The 27,337-nt window shown below is 56.5% G+C and overlaps 4 protein-coding genes across 7 annotated transcripts; 2 read left to right on the plus strand and 2 right to left on the minus strand.

The window, feature by feature from the left end:
- Positions 1 to 84: 84 nt before the first annotated feature.
- On the minus strand, positions 85 to 9,804 carry IK (IK cytokine). Of its 2 annotated transcripts, XM_042790381.1 has the most exons (21): positions 9,717 to 9,804; positions 8,874 to 8,940; positions 8,597 to 8,689; positions 7,453 to 7,512; positions 6,719 to 6,886; positions 6,520 to 6,634; positions 6,211 to 6,281; positions 6,054 to 6,100; positions 5,625 to 5,788; positions 5,401 to 5,509; positions 4,978 to 5,017; positions 4,365 to 4,578; positions 3,987 to 4,005; positions 3,407 to 3,485; positions 3,040 to 3,120; positions 2,422 to 2,479; positions 1,882 to 1,970; positions 1,458 to 1,566; positions 1,043 to 1,166; positions 744 to 778; positions 85 to 342 (listed from the first exon to the last, which is right to left on the minus strand). In XM_042790381.1, exons 1-20 carry the CDS (start codon positions 9,730 to 9,732, stop codon positions 747 to 749), a joined length of 1,755 nt encoding a protein of 584 aa, XP_042646315.1. In that variant the 5' UTR covers positions 9,733 to 9,804; the 3' UTR covers positions 85 to 342; positions 744 to 746. The 2 variants fall into 2 exon arrangements, with proteins under 2 accessions (XP_042646315.1, XP_042646316.1); XM_042790382.1 differs by lacking the exon at positions 1,043 to 1,166.
- A 97-nt stretch (positions 9,805 to 9,901) lies between these two features.
- On the plus strand, positions 9,902 to 11,296 carry NDUFA2 (NADH:ubiquinone oxidoreductase subunit A2). Its single transcript, XM_032988492.2, has 3 exons — positions 9,902 to 10,020; positions 10,119 to 10,225; positions 11,099 to 11,296. Exons 1-3 carry the CDS (start codon positions 9,920 to 9,922, stop codon positions 11,188 to 11,190), a joined length of 300 nt encoding a protein of 99 aa, XP_032844383.2. The 5' UTR covers positions 9,902 to 9,919; the 3' UTR covers positions 11,191 to 11,296.
- TMCO6 (transmembrane and coiled-coil domains 6) lies at positions 11,216 to 18,418 on the minus strand. 3 transcript variants are annotated; one of them, XM_042790409.1, is made up of 13 exons: positions 18,340 to 18,418; positions 17,655 to 17,779; positions 17,327 to 17,436; positions 17,011 to 17,194; positions 15,662 to 15,766; positions 14,933 to 15,018; positions 14,256 to 14,372; positions 13,453 to 13,564; positions 13,194 to 13,368; positions 12,954 to 13,048; positions 12,235 to 12,402; positions 11,596 to 11,794; positions 11,216 to 11,459 (listed from the first exon to the last, which is right to left on the minus strand). In XM_042790409.1, the coding sequence occupies exons 1-12, from the start codon at positions 18,416 to 18,418 to the stop codon at positions 11,636 to 11,638; spliced, it is 1,515 nt and encodes a 504-aa protein (XP_042646343.1). In that variant the 3' UTR covers positions 11,216 to 11,459; positions 11,596 to 11,635. The 3 variants fall into 3 exon arrangements, with proteins under 3 accessions (XP_042646343.1, XP_042646342.1, XP_032844393.1); XM_042790408.1 differs by having other exon boundaries at positions 11,216 to 11,794; XM_032988502.2 differs by lacking the exons at positions 14,933 to 15,018; positions 18,340 to 18,418 and having other exon boundaries at positions 11,216 to 11,794; positions 14,256 to 14,344; positions 17,655 to 18,175.
- A 2,415-nt stretch (positions 18,419 to 20,833) lies between these two features.
- Positions 20,834 to 24,535, plus strand: CD14 (CD14 molecule). The gene is made up of 2 exons (XM_032988485.2): positions 20,834 to 21,095; positions 22,128 to 24,535. The coding sequence occupies exon 2, from the start codon at positions 22,138 to 22,140 to the stop codon at positions 23,491 to 23,493; it is 1,356 nt and encodes a 451-aa protein (XP_032844376.1). The 5' UTR covers positions 20,834 to 21,095; positions 22,128 to 22,137; the 3' UTR covers positions 23,494 to 24,535.
- Positions 24,536 to 27,337: the final 2,802 nt, after the last annotated feature.

Below are 27,337 nucleotides of genomic sequence, written 5' to 3' on the forward strand. Positions count from 1 at the left end.
GTTCAGCAGCGGGAACCCCCCCGGGCTCCCTCATTTGCACCACCGCGGCCTCACCCCTCTGAGCCCAGCCCGCACAAACAGCTGTTCAGGAAAACTGAATAGTTTTATTACGGCTACACCATTTACACATCACAGGCTATACAGCAAACACTGGAGGGGAGAGCCTCAGCACAGTCCAAGGCTGGGGGGGGACATACAACCTGCCCCCACGCGGAAAGTGGACGGTGTGAGGACAAGAAGAGCACACCAGCAAGCTCCAGGAAGCATCCAGCAGGCCAGGGTTCCAGGAGCTGGAGGAGAAGATACTGGAGGCATCAGTACTTGGGACGCTTCACCTCAACCCTGGAAGAGACAGAGAGTCAGGACAGCAGTGAGGATACAGAGCTCCATCACCCTCCCCTCCAAGGTCCGCTGCTTCACCCCACAGAACAGTGGGAGGGACCCAAGAGCTCCTTAGAGCATCCAGGTGGACAGGACAGAACTGTTTGGTCAAGGTAGAGCCACAACACGGTCCCGGGGTCTGCTCAGCACCTGCCCACGGCCCAGGGGAGAGTTGCCCTGCAGGCTCTGCTGAGCTCAGCAGGGCAGGAGCACCCTGAGGGCACCAAATGTCCTTTGTTCTCCTTCCCGATCCATGTCAGGGAGGTCTTTGCCCACTGCAGCCCCTGGGTGAGGTGGCAGGAGACAGCCAGGCGCCAGCACTGCCCTGTGGCTGACCCAAGAGCAGAGACAACTGTACTAACCCATCAGCCTCCAACTTCTTCCTCTTCTCGATGATCTGCAGAAAAAACACAAAGTTCCGTTACCCTCAGGGTAGCTGGCTGCCCACAACTGCAGCAGAGGGGTGGTCGGGTGCAAGATACACCTGGGGAGAGCTGCAGCCAGGCCAGAGCATGCTGAAGTAAGATAAAGTTGTCCACCAGCTGCCTGATCTCTGGAGGAGCTTGGCCTTTTCCCCCTCTGCTTCATTTTGGCCAAAGACCATTTGTTCTCACCTTCCTCTATCCCATCCCGTACCCCTGGAGCGCTCACGCCAGCTCACCTTCCCAGGACAATCCCCCAGTTCTGCTGGTTAAACAGGGAGCTGCTAAGGTGCCTCGTCCCCTCCAAGCCCCTCTGAATGGCTCCAAGCTGCCAGTTTTGGACACATTCATCTGCTGCAGAGCCTGGAGCAAAAAGCCCCCATTTGGGACTGCTCCCAGGGCAACAGTTCCAAATGCAACTCCAGATGCCTCTGCAGTCCCAAAGTCCAAAATATCTGGCTGATGCGAGGAGCAAATCCAGCTTCTAGAAGCCAACCCTGCTGCATGTGCACACAGGCTGTGCCTGGCTGCCAGGGCATGGGTCGGACCAAAGAGCCATGACTAGGACAGCGAGGGCAGGACTAGGTGGGAACTCTACTGGGCTACGCTGGCAGCTCGCAGCCTAAACATGATACCCCAGCACTGAGCACTCACTGCACTGATCTTCTTCCACTGCCGGTCCAGCTCTGCCTTGTCATTTGTCTCCTTGAAGCGTCGGGTTTTGCGTCCCTCAGACATCTTGATCCCATACTGGAAGGCTGCCCTGGGGAAGGAGCAAGACAAGAGCTCAGCGCTCGCAGGGGATCCAGTGTGTTGGGTGAACAGACACATCTGCCCCAGCCATGAGCCTGTACTCCCGAGCTGGCTTGGGCCTCTGAAAGCAGCAGCTCGGCAGGAGACCTCAACAGTGATACTAGGAGCAAAGACAAACCACCAGGCCCAGGATCCACAGCTCCTCCTTGGGTCCTTCACCCAGGAACACCCTTCTTGCTTTAAGCCCCCACTGGACCCAGGTTTGGCCAGCATGGCCACCCCTACTCAGAATCCTTGCTCAGCCCTGCACAACAGCTACACTCACTTGGGCAGAGCCTCTTTGTTGTTCATGTATTCGCTGTACTCCTCCTGGGTGTCAAAGTCCCAGCGGCCCAGAGGTCCTTTCTTGTTACCCTGCAGTGAAAAAAAACTCCTGAGAGCAGCTCCACAGTTGACGCTGACCACGGCTCCGCACGCAGCCCCGCATGCCCAGGCAGGATCTCAGCCTCATCAGCCCCAGTTCAATGGGCTTCTACACTCAATCTGGCCTTGGCTCTGAGATCCCCTCCCCAGGAAGCCCCAAACAAGGAGATTCTGTGGAAGAGGAAGTTGAGACAGACTAGCACACCTCCCCAGCACCTCTTGGTTGAAGTGCCAGGGAGTCGCTTGTTTGCGACCTGGGACAATAGATCCTGCCCAGACCCAGGCACACAGCAGATCAGCAAATGCCAAAACATCTTCAACACCCAGCTCCAGGGCGTTCAACCCCTCTGCACAAGCTTACTCCTATCCAGTGGGATCCTCTCAGCCTACACTGACTGACCCCTAGTTTGTTGGCTGATCCTAAAAGCTGGTGACGACATACCTGATCCATTTTGCTGTAGTCCACCTCTTCATCGCTGTCCACAGCCATATCATCCATTCTGTAAAGAAGAACAAGCAAAGGGTTTGGAGCGGGTCCACGGGACAAGGCTCAGGACCTCAGAGCCAGGCTGGTAGAAGCCATCTCTCATGGTCTCAGACCAAACACACGCAGTTCCTATACCAGAGAAAAGTTCCTCCAAGTCCAAGCCCTGCAGGTGAGCTTTACCAGAAGGGCATCCAAGCCCATAAATGCTCCTAAGATGACTCTACAGGCTGAAAGCTGTTCCTCTTCTACTGAGGGACTGCTCTGCAGCCAGAGCTCAACGAGCACATGAACTACTGGGGAACCCAGCAGACTCCCAGCCACCTCAGCCTCTCCCTGGCACTGAGGGGCAGCAGACTCTGGTAGACATATATAGCAGAGACCAGCTAAAAAATAGGCCGGGTCTGTCAGAACAAAGGACTCGGGGAGCATTTTAATAGTAGGTTGCAACCCCAGACAAAGCCGGGCCCGCTCCTCCCAACAAGTAACGGGGCTGATGTTCAAGTTCTTGCTGCCAGAGAACAGCAGCCCCTCGGCACACCCTGCTCCCAACACAGCTCTTTGCTGCTTCCTTACGTAGCAGGGTAGCACTCGGCGTAGCTGTTTGACATGCCGAAGAAGTCCCCCAGCTGCTTCTTGTCTTCCGGCTTCTTCAATGTGACAACCGTCAAGGAAAGCACCACCATGTAGCCTTACAGCTAAGGGCTGAGCATAGCCAGCCAAAGAGCCATCTCCTGCCCTAACACATCTGAACTGGAGGCTGAAGAGCTTATATATGGTGTATGAGCAGCAGAGAAATGCCACCTAAACCTTGCTACAGGAGGAAGAGCTCTCCCCCGAGTGAGGAAGGAGAGCCACACAGACATGCCTGGGGGGCAAGGTCTGACTGCAAAGAAAGCCCGGCTCCACAGTGAGCCAGGCTGGCACAGCCAGTAAAGGATATGACTCTGTTCCTTCCCAGCCAGCAGCTCCAGCAAACTTCTCATTGATGGACTTGATGAGCTCCTTGGCTGAGCCAGGACCTGGGGTAAAGAGAGCAGCAGGCTGAGTTTTGTGGGAGGAACAGCTCATTACAATGCACATGGTGCCAGGCAGAGCCCTCTTCTGCCCAACCAATTAATTGGGACAGGGTAACAGGCAAAAGAACAGGCTGCATATGAGGTAGGAGAAGCCAGGAAAACACCAAGGAGCAGCAAACCAGTCTGAGAACAGACAGGGTCAGGCTGATCCTAGGAGACCCTGAATCCTCCTAAGTTTATAGCCAGTATAAGGTTGTTTGAGCTGGTCTGCTGCCAGGGAAGGATCTGTAGACACATTCAACCCAGGCTGGCATGCAGCAGCCTGCAGGCACAAGAGTCTTCACCCAAAACCCTCATGGCAGGCAATTCTCTCCGTCTTAGCAGTCTCTGGGAGAACAGGGAGCTCAGGCAGGCCAGCAAGCCAAGCAGTTCTGAAATCTGCAACCCCATACAGCTCCGCTCAAACAGCCAGCCTCATTCAAATGTCCACACCACTTGGCTCACCTTTGTCGATGTCTGTGGGCTGCAAAGAAGAGGGAGAGATACCATGTCACCTGGGAAGGCTGAAAGCAGGCAAGTGACGGTGCTGCATGACTTGCAGCTCACTTTAAGACTCTTTGTGCCAAGCACACAGAGCTGAACCAGAGCTACTGGCTCATGCTAGTCCTGCATTACTTGCTGAAGAAGGGGACAAGCACACACAGTCACTCAGCAGCCCCTGGCTGGAGGGACACAGCTCAGCAAGAGCTGAACACTGGCACATGTGGGAGCATGACCAGAGACACCCAAAGCCACCAGGGTGACCCCACTAACTCCGCAACCGCACTCCCCAAAGAGCAGAGATCAGGTGGGACTGTCCAGACTTCACAAGCAGAAGCTCACCTCATCATCAGCCTTGGGCTTCTCAAAGTAGCTGTGCCTCTTCTTTTCCTCCTCCCGCTCCCGGTCCCGGTCCCGCTCCCGCTCTCGGTCCCGCTCCCGGTCCCTGTCACGCTCCCGGTCCCTGTCACGCTCCCTCTCACGGTACCTCTCCCGCTCCTTCTCCCGTGGCATCTTCGCAGTGGAGGGCACATAATCTCCAATGTCTTCAAAGATGCTAAAAGTGAAAAAGAGCCTGAAGTTACAGATGCTTCAAGAGAAGAGGCCACAACCACCTCCCTTTGAATTGGAACCTAATAAAGGAGCATGTAGCACCACGCCGAGCGCTAAGGATGCCTGCTAGAACTGGCTTCTACATCTGTCAGAGGCATCGCTGAACTTCTGCTGCCTGGGCCTGCTTCTTGTGGCCCAGGACAAGAGAGAGACCTTGCCTGCCTCAAGCCTGGAATCAAAACCAGACCTTGCATCCAGCCTTATCCTACAAGCTGCAGGTCCAAACAGGCAGCTAACTCCAGAAGCGCTAAAACCCAACCCCCTCCAAACATGGTGGGCCAAAAAGACATTCCTTAAGGCAGAGAGCTGTGACCCCACAGCCTGTGGGCAGGGAGGCACTTACTTCATATCAGCTTCAGGGGGCTTCTTCTCATCCAGCTTCCCTGCAGGAACACAACCACAGTGAGAGGCACATTGCCCACGCCGCCACCTGCGCTGTTTCCCTGTCCCCAGTCATGTTGCCAAGCCTGGAGGATGTCCTGACTTCCTCTTTGGTTACCACATCACATCTAGCCCCCTCAGGAAGTCGTTTTGTCCCTCCCCAACAGGGGACATTTCCCCAAGGAACTAGACCTTAACCAGGAAGAGGAGCAGCACAAGGCACCCTGGCAGCTATAATTCCTCAGCAGCCAGCTATAGGAGGTCACTGTCCTCTAAATCCACTGCCTCACGGCACAGGGGAATGCAGCAAACCAATACACATCTCATTCTCTTGGGATATGCTTCAAACATTAAGTCCTAATACCTGGTTCCCTTCAGCTCCTACCTTTGTCTTTCTTCTTAAGCTTCTTGTTGCGGGTCCCTTGCCTGAGGTAGGAGAGGATCTGCGTCAGTTTGCTGATGACAATGTCATTGGTGGTCAGCGTGGTCTGTGCCTGAAAGAGAAATCCCCGAGGAAGCATCCGACTCCCTTGACAGGGAACCCCTCCTGGCAAGACCTGCTCTGGCCAGGAGCAATGCAGTCAAGCAACCCAGACGCCAGCTGCGTACCTCCATGGTGGGGCAGTCGGCCTTGCTCCGGATCAGCGTGGTCGGGATATCGGTGTCGGCATACTCGTCGTCCAGATCTACCACATAGGCCATCCTCCCCGGCAGGAACAGCTCATTCCGCTCGTAGGCCTTGTTCTTGAACAGAATGCGGTAGATGTTGCGACCTGGAAGGGAAGAAAACATGTGGGAGAGCTGCTCTCACGGGAGCAAGGGACAAGCCCATAGTGAAGTACATTCAGTCTATCAGAAACATCAGAATCATCTCCTGAGAGACACACTTCCTTCAGCCCTCAAATTCAGGATGCCTACACCTCAGACTCTCCCCCTCCAATGACTAAAGGTTTTAATTCCTCCATTCAGCCTCCAGGGTTTCTCCCACATTCATGGCACAGCACAAGGTGGGGAGCAGCCACATCTACACAGTCTTACCCAGTCGGGTCTTAAATTCAATTTTGTTCTCAGGATCCTCATCTTTCCTGAACAGAAACAAAAAAAAAGTAAGTATTTTGCTAAGCATATGTCTCCTCTGCATTCTCCTTTCTGGAAGGGAGCTGCACTCAGGAGCGCAAAATCCTCAACTACTCACTTAGTTTCTTTCTGGGGCTTCTCCATCATTTCCTCCTCCTCCTTCTCCTTGCTGGCAATCTCAGCACGTACCTGCACACAGAGTAAATCTGTGCATTACAGACCAATCCATGACACTGATGCCCATCACAATCAGCAAGCCCACTTCCACCAGCTCCCCAACCCTTCATAAATCTCTCCAAGAAAAAGAAATCCACGCTGAAAAGATTGAAGCGCTCGTAAGTAGCAACTAGCACTCTCTTCCCACCCTCTCTGCCTGCCTGCGGGAGCGGATGGGGTAGAAGAGCAGCACGGTGCTATCTGTGCTCACCTTCTGCAACAGCGCAAAGTCCAGACCTTTTACCAAGTGAGTGTGCTCCATGTCACCACCCAAGAACTTGGACTCCTGGATCAACTGTCTCCTCTTCTCTGCAGCGGATTTATCCCTGTGCAACAAAAATGGAGCCGGTTACGAGACAGCCCCTCTGGAGCAGACTGGCAAGACAAGGCCATGCCACAGACCCACGTACGCCTCTGCAGTTGGCCCCACAGCCCTGTAGTTGGCAGTTGTGCTGATCAGTTCTGTTTCCTCGTAGTCCTTGTTCACACCATCTCTCCTCTCCTTGGCTCGATCCCTGTACTTCTCAGCCAGCTCCCTCTCACGCTCTATCTCCTGCTGACGCAGCTTTGCATAATAGCTAGGGTTGGAAAAACAGCTCAGTGTTAGTGACACAAGCGCACTGTTGATGCACCCATCAGGTAACAGCTCCCAAGGCCCCACACGTGCTTGTTCTGCTCCCAATTCCTTCCTCACAAATGTACTAAAGCACCACGGGACACAACATGCCTGGAGGACACCAGAGAAGATGAAACTGCTGTACTGAGGATGAAGAGAAGCTCAGTCTTCCCTTCCAAATGGAAGGGGTCAACTGCAGTCCTGCTGTGCAGATGTGCCCCGAAAAGACACACTCACCAGTGCAGACGTCCCACCACTGCCTTGCTCTGCCAGGCATCCACAGAGCTTTTCCTGCTTCTTCCAGAGATGAAGCTTCACGTTCATCCTGCTGCCACCCTACCACATCTGTTCCCACAAGCAGTGACAGTCACACACTCTGAACTCTCCTCACTCCGCTTAGCTCCAAAGCCCCAAAATAATCCAGACCACTCAAGGTCCTCTTTACTAGCCCAAGAGCTCAGAAGCTGCTTCCATGTGAGGGATGAGATGTATGAAGACAAGTCCCAGTGCATCGCTTTCCCCTTTTACCTTTTCTTCTTTCTCCTGCGAGCAGCTGGGTCTTCATCTTCGTTGTACTCCCGGGGCATCCTGGAAAAGGGTGAGAAATCACATGTACAGTCTGCAGAGCCACACAAACACAGGCAGCTAGACAGAACAGTCCCTCAGACACAGCAGAGCACCATGACGATCAAAGATGGGAACAGTACAGTCCCATTTCTCCCTAATTCCACTCTGTCAGCAGGGTGAAGGGGGGAAAGCACTGATCTTCACAGAAGAAAAATTAAATTTGCCTCCTGCCCAATGTTTAACAGTCACGCAAGACTTGCTCTGTTATTTACAGCAGTCCTGACCCACCTCTTTCTCCACTTAACACACACGTTCAACCTGCATGGACCAAGCACAAAGGAAGGCTGAGTTCTGCTCCTTGGGCCCTGTCTGCACACAGTTGTGGTTTAACCCAAGCCAGCACCTAAGCAGCACGCAGCCGCTTGCTCACTCCTTCCTGCTCCCAGTGGGATGGGGAGAAGAATCGAGAAAGTGTAAAACTCATGGGCTGAGATAAGAACAGTTTATTAACTAAACTGAACTAAAATATAGTAGTAGTAATAATAATTTTAAAACTATAATTATTATAATGAGAAGTAATATAACAAAAAGAGAGAGAAATAAGACCCAAGAGAAGACGAGGGATGCACAATAAAATTCCTCACAACCTGCTGACTGGTGCCTGAGCAGCCATCTACCCCTCCCAGGCAACTCCCCCCAGTTTATATACTGAACACGACATTCTATGGTATAGAATATCCCTTTGGCTAGTTTGGGTCAGCGGACCCTGACCAGGCTCCCTCCCAGCTTCCTGTGCACCTGCTTGCTGTCAGCATGGGAAACTGAAAAATCCTTGACTTAAGATAAGCCCTACTTAGCAACAACTAAAACATCTGTGTGTTACAATAATGTTGGTAACACTAAATCCAAAACACAGCACTGTACCAGCTGCTAGAAAGAAAATTAACTCTATCCCAGCTAAAACCAAGGCACACATTCATTAGCAAAAGCCCCTTTAGATACTCCACTGCAAAGTGCAGGGGGAGAGAGTCAGGCAGGAACGGAGCCTCAGAGGGAAAGCGGACATGCTTTGTCCCCCCGTCCTATGAAATTGAGCCCTACTCACTCATGGTGGCGAGATTTGGATGGTGGCGCAGATGTTGGCGCAGCCCGTGGGGTCATGAGAAGCTTTCTGAAGTCTTCATTGGTCAGCTTGGACCTGCAAGGAAGAGAGGAAACAGACACTGTCATCCCCCCAATGAGCTTTGGCAACCTGCTGACTTCTGAGGAGGCAGAGGGTTTGCCAGCACGTCCTGGGAGATGGAGTCAGACATGGGACCCCTCTGGAGGGAGCCCAAAGGCTGCGTTGCACCAGTCACTCAGTACTCCAGTGTCACACTCACTGGTGGAAGGAGTGCGAGTCGTCCACGTCGTGGCCATCAGGGGCCAGGGGGTTGGAGAACGGTTCATCTGGTGGACAGGAGAGAAAAGAGCACTCAGTCTGCCTGCGTGGCTTCAACCCTCCTCCAACCCTCAGCACAATCCTCCCAGCCCCATCCCTGCTCAGGGGCAGGGGAGGGAGCAGCGGTCACCCACCACTCCGCAACTCTGCCCAGCCCAGGCTGCTGACACCCCGGGGTGCGTGACAGGGTCCCGCCGTCACTGTCCACCGTGACGCCTTGCTGTGCCCCCAACCCCACCGCCCTCTCGGTGTCTGTTCCAGTGCCTCCCCTGGGGGTGTGCTGTCCCCCCACCTCCCGGGGCTGTCCTTGCATCCCCTCCGCCCCCAGAGACGCTCTGCTGCCGCACTCCCAGAGCGTGTCCCAGTGTCAATCCCCCGCGTTGAGCTTTACCTCCAAACACACCCCCTCTTTGTCCCTACGTCCCCCCCGAGCACTCCCTCACCCCCTGCGCTGCCCCCCCCCCCAGCCCGGGAGGTCCCCTCCCTCCTAAGGCTGTCACCAAACCCCTCTCCCCCTGGAGGGCTGTTCCTCTCAGCAGGCTGGGGCTGTGCCCGCGTCCCCCGTGGGGGCACTTCTTCCCTTCCCCCGTGGGGGGCACTTCTTCCCTTCCCCCGTGGGGGGCACTTCCCCACCCCCGCCGCAGCCCAGTGCCGGCCTACACTGCCCAGGGCCGCTCCCCCGCCACCCCGACCGTCGCGGTATCCCGCACCCAAGGGTCGGACGCCCCGGGGTGTCCCGAATCGCTCCCCCTCCGCGGCGTCCCCCGTCCCCCACCCCACTCACTGTCGCGCTCCGGCATCGCGCCCCACTCCGCGGCCCCACGGAACAAACTGCACACCGCTCCGCCGCTCCCCTTCCCAGCAACCCCTGCGGCCAGCCGGCCCGCCCCCCCCCCCCGCCGCATTGGCCGGCCGCTGGCCGGCGGGCGCTGCGATTGGTGGGCGCCGCAGCCACTCCCCCATGTTGTTGTCAGGAGCAGGGAGAAGATGGCGGCGGCTGTGAGGGGGATTGGGGGCGGGTTGGGTCGCAACCTGCGGGAGCTCCGCATCCATCTGTGCCAGCGCTCTGCGGGCAGCCGCGGCGCCAGGTGAGCCGGGGCCGGGCCGGGGAGGGGACGAGGCACCGGCCTGCCCGGTGTGAGCGGGCTCAGCCACGGCGACCTGCCGTTCCTCCTTCCCTCCCCAGAGACTTCATCGAGCAGCACTACGTGACCCTGAAGAAAGCAAATCCCGACTTCCCCATCCTGATCCGCGAGTGCTCCGGTGTCCAGCCCAAGCTCTGGGCTCGGTACGGTAAGTGGGGGGCGCCCGCCGGGAAGCACCACCTGGGGACGGCTAGAAATGAGGGCCAGAGCCCAGCGGTCTGCGTCAAATGGCCGGTTCGGCCACTACAGTAAGGGCCGTCGATGGCGAGGGAGCAGCTGTCTGCAAGGCGAGGTGGGGATTGGCTTCAGGGAAGTGCATTACTGCTGCATGACTTGGTGGGAGGCAAAAAAAGGGACCTGTGACTCAAAAAGTGGTTTGCCAGCTTGTGGCTTTGATGTCCCACTCCTGCAAGATTCATATGCAGAAAAATGTTTCTGGTTTTCCTTTGTTTTCACTGCGTTCGCTCTTGCACTGCTTCCTATGGGCTGGACAAATATAATTTAGAAACTTTCTTTCAAAGATATGCAATGACTCTTTAAGCAGGAGTTTCCCAGTGTGAGCACACAGGCCAGTAGAGCCTGTGGGTATAGTGCCAATCTCATCAGTATGTGACTTGCAGGGAAATACACCTCCAGATAGGGGCTGCTGTAGGAACAGCAAGTTTTTCAGGGCTGTTTTACTGATGCATTAGTGAGCATCTTGATCTGAGCAGGAGAAAACCCACCAAGTTGCTTTGGGATGTGGTGGTGGATGCTGCTGAGCTGCCGCACAGCAAAAGTTAACAAAAAGGCAAGGAAGGGTGTTAGGCTGCATTGGCTTCTCTCCAAGAGAAAGGCTGAGAATAAAGAGAAGAGAGGTGCACTGGGGAGTGGTGGGTGTGAAGGAAAAGGGGTGGTGATGGGAGCCTGGGCTGTGATACCAGTGGTGCTTGGGAAACCTAAAGCAGAGTTGTGGGTTGGCCTTGCACCAGAAGTAGACCGAGGCACCTGCCCCCTCTCCCACCCTCTGTCTTTCCTGCAGAGTTTGGCAAGGAGAAAAGTGTACCACTGAACAACCTTACTGTGGATGAAGTTGCCAAAGCCTTGGAGAACCTTGTGAAAAGCAAGGTGTGAAGATGGACAGTAAATGCGTGCATGCTGACGACTTGACGGGTGATCTTTAATGTAAAATGTGTATCTTTCACTTATCAGTTGCATAAACACAATGTGCTTACCCTGAGCTTCACATGTTGGGTTCAAAGCCAGGAGATGCTGGCGGGAATGGCTGATCCAGCAGGGTTTATACACCACCTCCCCGGCACCAAGAACCCATCTGCCTGGGTTGCAGCTCAGCTCTGCTGCTGCATCAAGCTCTGGGGAGGCACGGGGCAGCCGGCTGGTAGCTACAAGGATGGAAACAGCCATATCTTGGCAAGGACCAGTGTCCTCGTGCAGCCAGCACTGATGCTTACAGCTGGCAGTTAGACCTCTAACCAGCCCTTGGGAAAGCAGGGCACAGGTTGAACAAACTGTTTATACCTCCTTGAAGTGCAGGGGGAGGGAAGGGAAGTGGTGTGGCCTAGGAGAAGGCTGACGAGGTGGCATGGCAGGGACTGGAGGCTCCCAGGGGCTGCCCGACCATGTCCAGCAGCGCTCGTGCCCGCTCCTGGAGTTCTGGGGTGTTCTGGTGCTGCTCGAGGGCGCAGTGCCCACCTTGCCTGACGAAGTCAGCAGCAGCCTGTGCGGGAGGAGAGGGGTGAGAGCTGACTGGCTGCCACCCGAGTAGCTGCTACTGCTATCCTGTCTGCCCAGAGCCACCACGTACAGCCCAGGGAACAGGGCTGAAGAAATTCCCTAGAGCCCCACCAGACACCGAAGCCCCAAGTCAGGTAAATCCAGCCATGCTACTTGCTGACCAGAAGTGCACAGAGCTTCAGGCAAGCACAGCTGCATCAAAAGAATCCCTCCATAATAACCTCAGAGGGTACAAACAACCTGCCCAAAAAACAGTCAATGAAAAGGAACTCCCCAGAAAGCCAACAAGGGCTCCCACCCTCTGCATCATACACGTTCACCCCCCTTCAGGCACTTGTCTGGGTGCTGAGGAGTGGAGGGGCTACCGTGGCAATGACTGAGGGCGGTATTATTTAAATAATAATCCCCACCCCCAGCTCTTACCTCTGGCCAGTGCAGGAAGAGGAGGTGCAGCAGCTCGAGGCACTGCCCCACCACTTCGGGATCGGGCAGCGCGAGGGTGGGCAGCAGCAGGGGCAGGACACCCTGCTGGTGCAGCTGCTGGCAGTAGGCTGGCCCCTTCTCTGCTATATTGCACAGAACTGTCAGGACCTGGACGGAGAAGCCATGAGAGGGAGTGAGCAGTGAGGGCTTTGTTAGTGGGCAGATCCTGACAGGCTTAGGAGAGCTCCGAAGAACTCCCCGTGTCCTCCCTGGAGGTCCTGCCAGGGGCTTCCCCAAAGCCAACCACCTGGATTTTCAGTGCTCCTTAGAAGCCTTCTCCATCCCCACCCCAAGGCACTGTTTGTCCCTGTGCCAAGCAGACGCAGCTGTACCACCCACTCCTCGGCAGAGCATACCCCCAGGACCCCCTAAAGTTTTAGGGTCTTCCAAAAGAAGGTGGTAGTAGCATCTCTGGGCCTGCTCCAGGTGCTGGCAGGCCTGGCCCCAAGTTAATATCTGCCTTGGGACTCTGTTAAGGGTAAACACAGGTGCAGTGACTTCAGGGGAGGCAGAGGGTGACTCTACCACAACATGAGACCTTGCGCCAAGCTGTTGCTACCACCCCAAGCCAACCTCAACTTCAGCACCGTGTGTGTGGGATTCATTAAAGTCCAGTGCTTCCCCGCCTCCCAGACCCGGGGCATGAGGCAAGGTCTTACCAACACACTGGCCGTCTGGGAACACGGCAGAAGCTGCAGCAGGGCTGGGAGCAAGTCCAGGGAGAGCAGAGCGGAGCAGAAGAAGGGCTCATCCGCTGTGGCGGGCAGAGAAGGAACGTGTCAATAAAATCGATGTTTCTGAGGGAGCTCTCTGTAGAAAAGACTCCACGAGTCTTCCAGCAGTCAAGGCAGGTCCCGACAGGAGCTTTGGCTCTGCTGACAGCCCCGCAGGAGACCCACCCGTGAGGTTGTTCAGCAGCCAGAGACACTCCTGTACGATGAACGGGTGCTGCTGGAGGAAGCACTGCAGGATGAGGAAGAGGGCGATGAGCAGGCGCTCGTCCTGGATCTGGGCTTCGCCGCCCGTCTCCTCCGCGAGCAGGTTGCTGAGACACCGCAGCACTGGGCAGACGAGCTGTGAAGGGAGCACAGAGTTGTTCAGCCAGACCACGTCCCCACAGTAATGCCAAGAATGGGCAGCACCCTGCCCGTGTCTTACCAGCTCCAGGCCCTCAGGAGCATCTTGGGGGATTTCAGAAGCCAGGTCGAGCAAGAGCGAGGTGAGGGCTGGCAATGCCCCCAGTGACAGCAATGCCACGTTGGCCGTATGGCTGCAAAGGGAAGGGACAGTGTGGTTGCTCTTGGCACTCGGAGAGGGAAAACTGCTGCAGCCCTCAGCAAACAACAGGGTCTGGAAATTCGGAGCGCCTTCCTGAACCACCCTAGGGCTTCTTTCATGTTTGAATAGCAGCTTGTTTCTGAGCTTATGAGAAAGTTTAAAAGCCCATGGAAAACAGATCCACTGGAATAATCTGTGTGGGTCTGGAAACAACAGCCCCAATCCTTCTTTGAGTACCCACACATTCCTTTCTGCTGGGGCTGCTGAAAGAGATGGCACCAAAGCAGCCACGCCAAGACAGGCAGAGATTGTTGGCAGCAGCCAGCCCGGCCAGGTGACACTGGGCCAATCCCAGAAGTGTGAGGATTCAGGGAGCTTGCCTTGGGGAGTGTGGAGGACAACTCCAGACACGGGGAGGCAATTGGAGGGGTTTCAGAGAACTGGGAACAGCCTCCTCAGGTTTATCATCTGTTATCACCCTCTAAAGGAACTTAGCGATCCTGCAAACAGTACGTGTGTGCTCAGATACGAGAGCGGGAGTGTCCAGGGTGGCAAGAAAATTGCTTTCCCAAGGGAAAAGGGCAAGGGGAGGCAATTCAGGTCCCTCACAGGCTCCTGATTCTCTGTGCTTCTCTGTTTGGCTGCTTCCAGGGAACTCAGAATGAGGAGAAAAGTGCATTTACCTACAAATGATGTAGTGGAGACACCATGCAAATTCCACAGCTGCTCCTATCCCAGCCTTGAGGCCAGAGCAAACCAGTCGAATCATGTGCTGGGGGAGAACAGAGTCCAGAACCAAGCTGGGGTCAGAACGACAGAGTTAATGGAGGCACAGGCCAGAGCACAAGCAGGACAGACAACTGACAGGGAGACACAGCCCTGGCCACTGAGCAGGGAGTTGCTCTCCCTCCATCCTGGCAGCCACATGCTCAAAAAAACCACCTGGAAGAGACTCTTACTTAAGGGCTGAAGCCTCAGGCACTACTAAGGCCCATCATAAGCTTTCCCTGTTCATGGCAGGGCCTGGGGGCATTCAGGGCATCGTGGCTGGGGTCACATTTTTGGTACTGAGGGCTGTCAAGCTGAGCCTTTCCTTCACAGGAGGAATACTGCCAGAATTTCCCTGCGAGCCTACCCTGCTCAACACTGTCCTTTACCGAAATACCAGAGATGTCTGCTCTGAGGGAAAAAAGTCAAGTCCCGCACCCTGATCTCCAACAAAACCTCCACAGTTCTGGTAGGATTCCGCTCTGAACTATTAATATCGCTGGGATGGGAAAGGTGGTGTTGTCCCTGGCATGCAGTGCCATGCTGGGCCCCAGGGCCCATCCTGATGCAGGGTTAAGAGGCTTGGACTCACGGTATGATCTTGGCAGGGGCTTCCTTGGCTTGCAGGAGCTGTGAGAGGATGTAGCCCACACCTTCCAGCACAGCATCGTGCGGGGACTGCAATCAAACAGAACAAAGCTAATCCCCCATGACAGAGCCGGGGGATCCCGGGGAGCCAGCTGCTGTGCTGGTGAGAGGGTGATACCTCTTTGTAACACCAAATGGCTGAGTGGCACAGTCCCTCCACGCCTGGGGAGCAGGGGACTGGAATGATACAGCAATCTGTGGCCACACCAAAGCTGAGCTGTCCCCTCTCCCTGCGCTCATACGAGCTGCAGCTGTAGGGATCCAGGAGCCCAAACACAGCAGCAGCGCTGCTTTGAGCATTCAGATCTGCAAATTACGGCCCCGTTCACTGTGCTGGCCTCGTATGCCTGCTGGACCCAAGCCATGCAGAGGGGAGAAGCCTGCAGCTCCCCGTGTTACAGATTGTTTATTAGCAAGCCACAGTTATGGATGTGAGAGATTCAGCCGAGGAAGAGCACAAGGTGGTGAACTGAGCCCCAAAAATGGAGTGCAGGAGAGCCCACAAGAGACCCTCGCCCACAAGGGAACAGCCCTCTGCAGAGGGGTCTCTGCCTGTGCCCACAGCTGGAAGGAGGGCTGGTAACTCAGTTCTGTCAGCCAGCATCTAAAGGGCATAAGAAAAGCCTCTGCCTGGGGCAGGGCAGGGGAAGTGTGGCTGAGCTATTTCACCCACCTGGATGCAAGATGCCAGCACTGGAATGATGCCCTGAGGCAGAAGGTGCTTCCTCACAGCTTCACTTTCCACCACCAGGTTCCCCAGCGTGTACAAACACAGCTCCTGAAACATGCCCAGGAGAGCAGGTCACCTCCTCCACACCACCAGCGGGACCCAGGCCATCCTGGGCAGCCAGCAAGGCCTCTAGGTGCTTGCACTCTGGGACTAGGGCACACCCTTCTCCTGAGCAGGGCAGAAGCTGTCTTCAGATGGGTAAACATAGATGGATACTGCTGGACTCTCCAGCCACCCCATTCCCAGCTGCATCAGCTTCAATTTACCCTTTTTCTATCTGGCTCAAGTTGAGATCTACTCTGGAGGTTTTTCAGGGTTCTAATTATTGCGGTGACATTCCCCTGAGAGCCCTCTAATTCCACCGTGTTGTCCTGGAGACTGCCCGTGTGCTGCCTCAAAATGTGATCATCACCTTGGGGTTGCTCTCCATCTTACTCCTTAGCTCTGATCCTGTCTGCTTCTCAAAGGAGCACAGCGTGCTGCACAAGGCACACTGCGCAAACCGCACAGGCATCCCAGAGCTCCTCCAACTGTTTACTCCTTCGTCCGGATCAAACCGCACAGCTTGGAGCCACAGGCACTCTGCTCTTCCTCCCGACCTGGACGAAAGCCTGCCTGTTTGTTGCATGAAGGTAAGCTGACAAAGTAGCTGCCTCTGCAGCCCAGCCCGCAGCTGCTCGTTTCTTTCCCTTCTCCAAGACCTTTTAAAACATCTAGACTGACCTGCATGTAGTATTTCTGCTTTACCCACCACACAGACTCCACTGGTGGCTCCTGTCCAGGCCCAGCCTATGTCAACAGTCCAAACCACAAGCCTGATGATGGAGTCCAACTGCCACAGCCTGCAGTCCTTGCTTCCCCAAACAGAGCTTGGGGCTGAAGAGAAGGAACCCATTGCAAATGGGGCAAACCAGTGCCCTGGGCTGTGGCAGGAGGATTTGCCTGGCCCGGATAAGGCTTAGGAGCATTTCAGAGCAGCCTGCAGCTACCTGGAAGAAGGCGCAAACACAATGGAATCAAACTCCCCTTGGTGTTGGGATGGGGCACACTGAAGGGGGGGTCTCCGTATTTCCAAGATTTGGCCAGACAAAGCCTCACTGCCCTGGGCTAGCACCGGGGCCAGTCCTGCTCCACGGGGAAGGTTCCACTGAAGACTCCCAGAGGGCCCCTTCCCCCCAGCAGTCCTGTGTGAGCCGTGTCAGGCTAAGGCTGGCCGAGAGAGGTCAACACCCAACTGTCACCAAAGGATTATCAGGTGCCAGAGCCCTGGCAAACTCAATCACAGATCTTACCGTGAACTCAACGCTGTGTCCTGAGAGGTAGGTGAGGAGGTAGGAGGTCGCTGGCAGACATGCCTCAGCCACCGCAGGGTCACTGGAGTGGGAGAGCTCGTGGAGACAGCGGGCTGCCTTCATCTGCATGTCAGCCTGGCTGCTGGTAAAGAGCCCGATGAGTGTCCGGATGCTGCCGTCCAGCCTGGTGGAACCCAAAGGGTGCTGTCACCTCCTGCCTTCCCACCCTCGGCCACACACCAGCTCACCCGCACGACTGGGGCAAAGGGCCACTCTGGACGTGCTAACAGGCATGCAGTGCCAGACCTGGGCTGACCTGACAAACTTCTGCTGAGTTTCTTTGTTCTGCAGTGCCCAGCGGAGGTGGCCGAGTGATCTTTTCCTGTCCTCTGAACCCCTCTGCATGCCTCTGAGCAGCTCAAGAACCTTTTAAATGAAAAGATGAGTGAATTTCAAGCAGTGCCAGGGTTAAGATTTCATCCTGTTAATCCCGGAGGCAAAGAAACCCAGGGTGCAAAGATGGTCACAAAGAACCTTCCTGTTTCTCACCAAGCCCACCTCCACCCAGGCCCCTCTGCATGCTAAGAGGCTGGGGAAGACCCCAGGGACCACCCCCCCACCGCTGAGAACGTCACGTTCTTCACCTCATCCTCCGAGAGAGGGTCCGGCACGATCTCTGCTCCATCCTGTCCACCCTCCTCTGCTGCGCTGTCCTCCCGCAGGAGCCGCTTGCTGACCAGCTGCTGCTGCCGCCGGGCTTTCCGGAGGGCTGTGATGGAACCCGGCCCCGTCACCGCCCGCCCTAGGTGCATCTCCACCCCACCAAAAGAGCCTTATTCCTTTTAACCGGGAGAAGGTGCCAGTTCCTTCCTCCTGGTGCGAGCCCGGGAGGGACACGCGGGGCTGTGACCGCGTTTAGACCTCGCGGGGCTGCGGGGCCGGGCACTTGTCAACGTGCGAAACCACCCCGAATGCAGGACAGAGATGCGGGGAGCGGAGCGGCTGCGCTGGGAGGGACCCGAGGCTGGTTTTAGGTAGGCGAGGCCTCGGAAAACCCAAACTGCAGGGGGGGTGCCTGAGGAAATGGGGCGCCCAGGGTAGAAAACTCACGTGGACTGAAAAAATAAAACTAAAAGACTGCAGAACGCTTCCCTGAGTGGGCAGGGAGCCAACCGCGCTGCGCACCCCCCCCCCCCCCCCGGGACGTGCGGGCAGATGGGGCGAAGGGCCGGGGCTGTGTTGGGGCGGCCACGGGGGCTCCCACCGGCGACCCCCCCGCCCCCCCCCCCCCCCAATCTCCCCCCGACCCCGCCCGGTCCCGCCGCGGACCTGCCTCTCGCTCCCGCCGCCGGGCCCGCAGCTCCGCCGCGCCACCGGGCCCGGCCCCGCGCCGCCGCCCGCCCCACATGGCGGCTGGGGGGGGGGGGGGGGGGCGGGGAGGAGGGGGAGGAGGAGGAGGAGGAGGAGGAGGAGGAGGAGGAGAAGAGGGGGGAGAGAAGGGGGGGGGAGGAGGCCGGGCCCGGGGCGGGGCGGCGGGTAGAGCCGCGGCGGGGCCCGAAGCCCGAGCACCCCCGGGCAGGAGGGACCGGGCCCCTGCTGTGCCCCTGCCGGGGCTCGGCCAGCCTGGTGTCTGCCTCCCCGGGGCTGGATTGCATGTTTGTTGAAGCCAAAAAGAAAAACAAAACAAAAAAAAAGAAAAAAAAAAAAACCAAACCAAACAAACAAACAAACAAACAAACAAAAAAAAAAAAAAACAAACAAACAAAAAAAAAACCAAAACCAAAACAACAACAACAACAACAAAAAAAAAAAACAAAAAACAAAAACAAACAAACAAAAAAAAACACAAAACCCAGAGACTCAGCAGAAATGTGACACAATGGGTGTCAGTGTCTGGGGATCTTCCACAGTGGTGACGAGAACAAGAAAGTCATCACCCAAAAGATGGCTCCAAAATCACTTCTGTGAAGCAGGGTGTGGCTGGCCGCAGAGGGGAGAGAAGAGCTCATTTCTCCCCAGAAAAGCATTGGGGCATTTGCTGTTGGTGGCCAGGGATGAGCAATTCAAAGGTACCAGGCCCAGAAAGAGCGGCCAACCTCACCAAAAAGAGCAGGGAGGAGAACTCAGAAAAGCTGCTACGCTGTTTCCATGCTGCACAAACAGCAGCATTTTCCTGTAACCCAAGGATGGAGAAGAGGGATCGTGGAATTGCTGAACTGCTCTGCGCAAAGGAATTGCTCAAGGAAAAGCATCAAAGCAGTGCAGCACTCCACCTGAGCTGCCAGGCACAAGAAAAGCATCTGCAGTAGGTGTAACAACCAAAAGGAGACCTTCCCTTCACCGGTCCCAGAAGCAGAGTGCACGGGACAGGCAGCTCTGGCCCTAGCTGTTGCAGTTACCTTAATAAAATAGCTTGAATCCTAGAATATTATTTTGATTTTAAAATGGAGCTATAGTGGCTATGAGAATATAAAGCACACTAAGGCCCTTAGGAATAGGCAGCTAGTATGGTGTGGGCCTTGAACACTATAAGAATCACCATGGGCTCTGAATTAAAACAATGGGTACTGGTTATGGATCTTGAGTCGAAACAATAGGTACCAGAAGATACTGGTTTTGGTTTGGAAGACTGGCCAAAGAAGAAATGAGCATCAGCCAAAGATAAAATGAGCGTGCGCAAGGATGGAGTTCAGTCAGCGGACACAGTGAGGAAGACTATTGACGACCACCAGAGGAAACCCGTCCAACATGACCACACATACGTTAGGGACATTTGCATATGATAATGATTTCCAGGAAATAACATGAATATGCTGATCATCGCCCTCCCCTCATTCTATTCAAATCAATCAGTAAAGATGACCAATGATTTCTGTACAATAGGAATAGAGGTAAGGTGAGGTAACCGAAAGCCAATCATTATCAAGGTCAAACTAAACTTTATGAATTTTGTTGATCTTATGTAACCATGACTCCGCTGAAAAAGTGTATAAATATGTTGTGCTTTGTACCTGGCGGTGAACACGTCTTTGGTGGAGCTATCCCCCAGCGCTGGAATAAAGGAGTGCCTGCTTATCTGCTTTGTGTAGATAAGTTCTATTCGCGATTGCGACCACTAACAATAGTGTCTCTCTGTAATGTTGCATTAACAACAACAAACTGGGAACTGCATATGCTAGCTGTGCAGTCCCGTTGCCTTTCTGAAATCCAACATAGGCAGAGAAATCCCCAGGGAAGAAAAAAATCACTGACAGATCTTTCCAAGCGCCTCTTGCTGATGGAGAGCGTTAACATCTTGGTGTAGGCACAGCCACCAGCTGCCAAAGGAGCACGGGGCAAGTGATGTGAGTTCCTCAGCAAAGCCAAATAGCCGGTTTGCCAAGGAAGCTGACCTTAGGTGAAGAAGTGCCCTTTGCAGCATTGGGCTGCGGATGGGAATTTGTCCTGTCCCCGTCCTACATGGGACACAGGCATCTGGGGATGGTTTGGATGCTGGGTCTGACAGTCTTGTACCCTCCTGCAGGGTGCTTGGCACCCAGTGGGCCCCAAGGCACAGCAAGCCCAGAGCATCTGTGTTTGGGCTGGTCCCAAGAGCGCATTTATGGCACCTTGACTGCATTCTCCTCTCTCATCCTTCCTAGGAAAGCGAGCATCATTGACACTTAAACCAAAACCCTTCCCAGCCTGCAGCCGCCGGCAGCCGCAAGAGCCCTTTGCTGCAGGGAAGCGAAGCAGAAGTGACTTGGTGGTTGCTGCACAGCGTGCTGCTTCCCGTGGCACAACTGGCCCCATCCTGCTCAGGAAGTCACGCAGTGGGAGCAAGGGCAGTGTCCGGGAGCCTGCCTCCAAGCGCCGGCAGCCTCGACCGCGTGGATCTAAACGTGGCAGGACGGGGCTGCGGAAGCACCGGCGCCCGCTGGAAGACACCTGCAGGCACTGAGGTCCCGTCCAGCTGGAGGCAGGGGAGAATCCGCTGCGAGAGAGAGCCGAGCACTTGCAGAGCCTTTGGCACCTGAGCCCTGGATTTGGCAGCAGCTAGAGGAAGCGGTTGTGGGGCAAGGAAACATTTCAGTGTGAGCTGGCCGGTGAGTCACTGGATAAATCCAGCCCTGCTTCGCACTGTGCCTCCAGTGAGGGGGACTGTGCAAGTGCTGGAGGAGAGCTTCTCTCCAGGAGGGTGGTGCAGCCCTGCGACAGCACAGAGAGGTAGGGAGAGCTCTGTCCTCTCAGGTTTTTAAGACACAGCCAGAAAGAGCTGTCATTCTCTGGGGCTAGTGCCAGCAACATGTCTGCTCGAAGCAGGAGGTTGGATGGGAGACCCTCAAAGACTCCTCACCACTGCCCCAGCTGGGTGCTCAGACAGACCCGAGGCAGCACATTCTTAGAAGCTTTTAATCTTTGCTTGCTGCTTTGTTGCAAACTGTTGATAAGACTCTCCCCTCAGCTGGACAGCAAAACAATACTTGGTGCTGAGAGGGATGCATACGAACCCTCAGAAATTATTTTCTACTGTCCCTGTGGAGGCTGGTAGTGAATCAAATCACAGGGTAAGAAAAAGGAAAACATGAAGCCCTCTGTTGCAATTTCCTGCCCCAGATTACAGAGCGCCTCATGCAGAGAAACAAAGCAAGCTGTGGCTCTTCCATCTTTCATCAGTCAGACTGATATATCTGGCTTCACTGTCCGTAACTCGACATTTCCAGGTTCTCCTGATCCATGGGATTTCCTGGTCACTTAGGAACAGGAGTCTGCAGCAAGGCAGCCCAGGCAGGAAAGCGCAGAGCCCAGCGGCTGCTGCCTCAGGAGGAGCCACCCTGCCTTGCTGGAACCCTGCTTTTGGGGTGGGACTCGTGCCACCAACCAACTCCCTGCCGAGGAGTGGGTGGCCCAGACGCAGCTCTAGGTTGTTTTGCTGGTGATCTGAGCTTTGCCCTGAGTCATGGCTGAGTAGCCAGGCGGGTGCTGATGGGGTGCGCTGGACCCGCGCGAAGGGCAGGAGGGCAGCGCTATGCCTCTGGGGCTGAGCCTGCCCAAGCCAGCCCTCCGGTCGGCTGGATCTGAATGGTCCCCTCAGCTGCCGTGAGACCGCTGCCTTTCACCGTTGCTCTCGTTTCTAGGTTGTTCGCCATGAATGGGGCTGTCCTCCTTTTCCTGGGGCTGGGGCTGTTGGAGGCCGAAGGCAGGTGTTTCTTAAATCGCACTCAGAAGCACTGTGTGTGCTACAACCTGTCTGAGGAAAGCGTAGGCAGCATCATCCAGTGCTTCCCAGCCTCTGTTGTGGAGTTCCGGGGCGGAGAGCTGGAGAGATACATAGCCTTCCCCATCACTGACCTGGACACCTCCACCACTGAAATGCTGGGCTCCCTTGTCATCAGGAAAATAATTTTTGGTGATCTCCTGGTGCCTGAGATACTCCTCGCCCGAGTCCTGAGGTTCTTCTCCTACACCCAGGTGCAGGAGCTGGCGTTTGAGAGCTGCGTTTTTGAGGGGAGAGGCAACTGGGATGAAATGGCTGACCAGAACTTGCCCATATTGTCTCTGCACTTCCACAACGTGACATCCGCCCCACTGACGGGCCGCGAACAGGACTTGTCTAGTCTGAGCAGCTGGCTGGAGACCCTGCAGGAGCTGGCTGTCACTGGCTCCCATGTCACCAGCCTGCCCTGTGGCATCGGAAGGGTGTTCAGAGCTCTGCGCTCCCTGGACATGGCACAAAACAGCCTTGGGGATGAGAGCTTGATGCCCACCTTCTGCAAGGGGGCTTTCCCTCAGCTCCAGGTACTGAGCCTGCAGCGCAACAACCTGACGTCCTACCACAGCGTGTGTGAAAGCATGCAGCTGCTGCCTGAGCTCCAGCATCTAGATCTCAGCCAGAACAAGTTCATGGCAGACCCATCTTCCTCCTGCCAGTTCCCAGTGTCCCTCCAAATCTTGAATTTGTCCAACACTGGCTTGGATGAAGTCCTCACACCTCTGCCTCCCCATCTAGAAGTGTTGGACCTGAGCTGCAACCACCTCCATGCTGTAGACATCTCCCTCAGCTCCCTGAAGAAGCTCTTCCTGAGCCAAAACGTGCTGCAGGCTGCCCCCTCCATCAGGAATTACCCCATGCTGGACACCCTCCACCTAGACAACAACTTGATTACAGAGCTGCCAGGGGATGAGGTGAAGCTCCTGGGGCACTTGCAGGATGTGGCTGCGGCAGGCAACCCCTACAACTGCTCGTGCTCTGGGGCTGGGGGGCTCCAGGCGCTGGCGGGCACGGGGCACCTTGGGCAGGGCTGGCCCCGGGACTACGTGTGTCACTCCCCTCCTCGGTACCAGGGCAGGCTGGTGAAGGAGGTGCCGGTCTCAGTGCTGCAGTGTAACAGTGCTGCCGTGATTGCCCCTCTCTGCATCGCCCTCGCCTCCCTCGGCGTGGCCGGGGCCATCTGCCTGGTCAGATCCAGGCCTGGGCTCATCCGGCCCTGCCACAGGGTGTGAAGGAGGCAGGTGACCGTTCCCACCAGTGCTTCTCTGCAGGGGCTCAGCCCCTGGGGCTACAAGGCCAGGAGCTCTGTGGGAATACTCACAGGACCCCCAAGTGCTGGTGAGGGGCTCTCTCTTTCTCTCCAGTCCAGGCTCCCCTGTGGGGCAGGACTGTCCCCAGCATCACCTCACAGTGGCTGTGGTTTTGCCCATCCAAGTTTTGGGGAAACCCCCAAGAAAATCCCCTTGCCAAGCTCTGTCCCAGAGCTGCACCCTCCCAGAGGAGTTTTCCTGATTGCCAACTCTAACCCCCCAAGCCCCAGCATGCAGCCATTCCCCCCTGTGATGCCATCTGCCCTGAACAAGAGTTCAGCTCCATCACATTTGCGGCACTGCAGGCAGCTCTCGGATGCTCCAAGTGTCACCGGGGTCTGATGGTGCTCCCCCCGCCTTGTAGCCCTGTGTCCCCCAGCCCAGCCACCCTTGCAGCCTCTGCGGCCCCTCTGCTGATCCTCCACTTCTCCTCACCCAGGGATATGGCTGGGCCATGCCTGTGAGGATGTCTGCTTAACTGCTATTCAGCATAAGAGAAAAACCACAAAAGACAGGAAAAGGAATAAATGAAACACCCCTATACAGAAATGCTAACGGGTGGGAGGTAACAGGGACAGTAACCAAGACCCCAGCTCTCAAGGCACTGGTGGATGAACTCCTCAAGTGTGATCTTGAAGAGGTTCAACCAGAAACTTTTTAACTGCTAAGAAGAAAACTGATTTATTCTGGGTTCTGGGTTATTCAGAAAATGTCCCATAGGAAAGAGAAAATTGAATGTGGGATGCTGAGGGAGATCAGAGGGGAATGCAAAACTTGCTGGGGAATGCTTGGGGGAAGGATCAACGGGAGGATCACGGTGGGTGGGTGGGGAAGGAACAAGCATGGGAAATTGGGGACGGGGAAGAAGGGGGCTGGTTGTAGGTAGGCAGCGCTCACCCGGCCAAGCCCTGCGCTTCATCCCCATGGTCTGTCCTGCCTTCTCATTAAAATCCATTCCTGGGTATTTTCCATGTCACTTCACTCTATTCTGTTTGTGCACACGTGCACGTGCCCTGCGATCAAACGCAGGCTGGGCTTGCCGGTGGGTGGGAAACCAGAGTGTGGGAAGACCCACGGCTGGAGCGGGAGAGTGGCTGAGCCGGGCCCAGGATCCAGCCGTGGATCCGTGATGGGCTTGGGGTCTGCTGCGAGTTCAAGGGCACGCGGGTGTGCACCGGCCTGTGGGTCGAGGGTGGGATCGTGCCACCGGCCCACGTCAGCCCTGAGCAACTGGAGGGGAGGGATGGGGCCGTGCCGCCCGTGGGCTTGTGTTCACGGGAGTGCTGCTGGCAAACTTGCTGCTCCGCTTGCGTTGACCCGTGTGGACGTGTGGACACCAGGCAACTGCATTTGGATCTTGGGGGCTGGTGCTCAGCCTTGCTGCTGGCAGGACCTGGGGATAGGGAGCAGCAGCTGCTATCTAATGGATGAGAAAGGAGAAATCCCTGTGTCCCTGAATCCTAGGATTTGCTTTCCCGTAGCAACACCCGCATGAAGCACGTCCCCACCCCTTGCTTTGCACCTGATGGAGCCCCAGGCGCTTCTTGCTCCAATTGCAATGGTGGCTCGTGTCCAGCCTGGCATCACCCCTATGCCTGAAGCTGTCTGGGCAGTCAGGGGCTCAGGGAGGTGGGGGCAGCGTTGGCAATTTCATTCTGTAGGGGGAACGGTGGCAAACAGAGGGAGGCGTGTGCACCTCCGCATCGCGCCTGGTCCTGTCCAAATGCAAAGGGCAGGGGCTGTCCTGGGACCTCTCTCCTCTCTCCCACAGTCTGTTCCCACAGGCCACAGAGCTCCTCAGCTTCAGCATTTCCTTTCGTGTTTCCTTGATAGGAACGATCTCCAATACATGTGATTCTGTGGTTTGTGGCTGCTCCTTGTGTCTAGAAAACCTTTATGACAGTCTGATGACCCTCATCTCCTGTCCCCGGCTTGCAAAGATGTCCCTCTTGGGGCCAGGAGCACGCCAATGGTGCGAGTGGGTCCAGGCACCCACTTGCTCCCCTGGTCCCACTGAGTCCTTGCCCAGAGGGGCTCAGCCTCCAGGACATGGTGCCTCCAGGCTGGGCCCGGCTCTGCCTGGCTCTGCCCCCACGACTGTGCCTGACACCCATTAATAATGCAGGGGAACAGGATCCCTCCGTGTAACCCCATCTCCTGCCCTGTCCAAAACTGCAGCTCGAGGGCTGCTGCTACTGAGCTGGCCATGGATGCTGGGGAGGTGAGCGCCATCGTGGGGGATATCACAAGGTGGTTTGGGGGGATCTGTCCCCTGCCTTTGGTGCAGCATGGCCGGGCACTGCCCAGCTCCCCAGGGGCTCATCCAGCTCCTGGCAGGTGCTGGGTGTGTGGGGCAGGACCCGGCTCATTCTCCCTCTGCCCTGTGTCCTGGCAGGCTGAGCAGGACGTGCGCGTACGAGCAGCCGTGGGGCTCCACCAGGCAGCAGGTAGAGCTGGGGCTCAGGACACCCGCAGAGTCCCAGCGCCTTCAGCACCACGCCAGGCAACCAGGCACTGGGACCGCTGGCCATGTTGGTGGGCCTGGGCCAGGCAGTGGTGATGGGGAGGGGGTGTCCTCCCCACCTTGGTGGCTCTGAGCACCATGGCCATAGCAGGAGGGCTCGGGAATGACGTGAAGTCCTGGGACCCGGCCCCAGGTGGCGATGGCAGTGCTGAGGCAGGTGGGGGTGACACACACCGCCCGTCCACCCCCCACACTGTGTTTTCAGGGCCGGGGGAGAGCGGGCCGGCCAGCACCGAAGACCCCCTGCAGCTTCTCTTCGCTGGGAAGGAGGTCCAGGTGAGAGTGGCAGGGATGTGGGCATCAAGGGGACAAGGGTCCCTGGGGAACCTGATGGGAGCAGTGAGCTCTGTCCCAGCCCCCGGCCACGCTTGGGCCCCTGCTGGGGGCTGATCCTGCCCTACACCCCTACGGGACCCTCTCTTGCCGGGGGCTCATGGGGTTTACCAGATAGCAGGGGAAGGGAGGAGGTGTCCCCTCACCGCTGCCTGTGCCAGGCCCTCCACGCCACCCCTGCCATCTCCATCCTAGTGTGCCCAGTCCCTCCTTTACCCTGCACTGGTCATACTGGGATGGGGGAATGCTAAACATTATCACCCTCCTTCCCTCCTGCCAGGGGAGCTGCTCAACTGTCGATGGCGTCTTCCACTTGGATGCAGGACAGGTATTGTGGCCCCCAAATCCTTCTGCACCCCTGTCCCCAGCCAGATGAGCCAGGGACGTGCTGGCCCAAGCTGCGGGCTGGGGCACCCAGCTGCAGTTCTGGGGGCACTGGGCACCGCTGCCAGCTCCTCGGGTGTCACAGGCAGTGCTGGGGACCCAGGGCTTGGTCCTACGCGTGGCTCTGCTGGTGGTTCTCTCCCCTTCCCGGTTTCCTCTTGGGTGCTGGGACATGGCTGCCACCGTATGCCGCGCTGTCTGTGCCTCGCTGCCCGGGCCGTGCTCTCTCTGCTCAACGCTGTGCTGTGCCACACCACGCATGCCATGCACCTACACCGTGCCACCCATACTGGGCTATCTGTGCTGGGCCACCCATGCCACACCACCTCTGTTGTGCTGCCTGGTCCATGCCAATGCCCTCTGTGCTGGGCCGTGCCATACCTGCTCTGCTGGCTACGTCTCTCCTACCAGGAGAAGGTTCTGGAGTTGGCAAGACCCCAGCTGGCCCTGGTTCCCCTTGGCTACAGTGTGTCCCTGCTGCTGTGGGACCCCCGCGGCCCTGGGACCCAGCTACCCTTCCAGAGC

This window comes from Tyto alba, unplaced genomic scaffold (assembly GCF_018691265.1).
Source record: "Tyto alba isolate M040663 unplaced genomic scaffold, T.alba_DEE_v4.0 Super-Scaffold_17, whole genome shotgun sequence".
NCBI classification, from domain to species: domain Eukaryota; kingdom Metazoa; phylum Chordata; class Aves; order Strigiformes; family Tytonidae; genus Tyto; species Tyto alba.

What these genes read in the sequence shown, in the direction of transcription:
- IK (XM_042790381.1), bottom strand. An exon ending in TCCAAATCTCGCCACCATGA is followed by an intron (nt 7,513 to 8,596) that starts GTGAGTAGGGCT and finishes ACCCTTTTCCAG; the next exon opens with GATGCCCCGGGAGTACAACG. An exon ending in AACAAAGAGGCTCTGCCCAA is followed by an intron (nt 1,567 to 1,881) that starts GTGAGTGTAGCT and finishes CTCCTTCCCCAG; the next exon opens with GGCAGCCTTCCAGTATGGGA.
- TMCO6 (XM_042790409.1), bottom strand. Translation starts at nt 18,418, where the DNA reads ATGTGGGGCGGGCGGCGGCGCGGGGCCGGGCCCGGTGGCGCGGCGGAG. An exon ending in GCGGCGGGAGCGAGAGGCAG is followed by an intron (nt 17,780 to 18,339) that starts GTCCGCGGCGGG and finishes GTTCCATCACAG; the next exon opens with CCCTCCGGAAAGCCCGGCGG. An exon ending in CTCCACTACATCATTTGTAG is followed by an intron (nt 13,565 to 14,255) that starts GTAAATGCACTT and finishes TTCCCTTTGCAG; the next exon opens with CCATACGGCCAACGTGGCAT.
- CD14 (XM_032988485.2), top strand. Translation starts at nt 22,138, where the DNA reads ATGAATGGGGCTGTCCTCCTTTTCCTGGGGCTGGGGCTGTTGGAGGCC.
- NDUFA2 (XM_032988492.2), top strand. Translation starts at nt 9,920, where the DNA reads ATGGCGGCGGCTGTGAGGGGGATTGGGGGCGGGTTGGGTCGCAACCTG. An exon ending in GCGGGCAGCCGCGGCGCCAG is followed by an intron (nt 10,021 to 10,118) that starts GTGAGCCGGGGC and finishes TTCCCTCCCCAG; the next exon opens with AGACTTCATCGAGCAGCACT. An exon ending in CAAGCTCTGGGCTCGGTACG is followed by an intron (nt 10,226 to 11,098) that starts GTAAGTGGGGGG and finishes TCTTTCCTGCAG; the next exon opens with AGTTTGGCAAGGAGAAAAGT.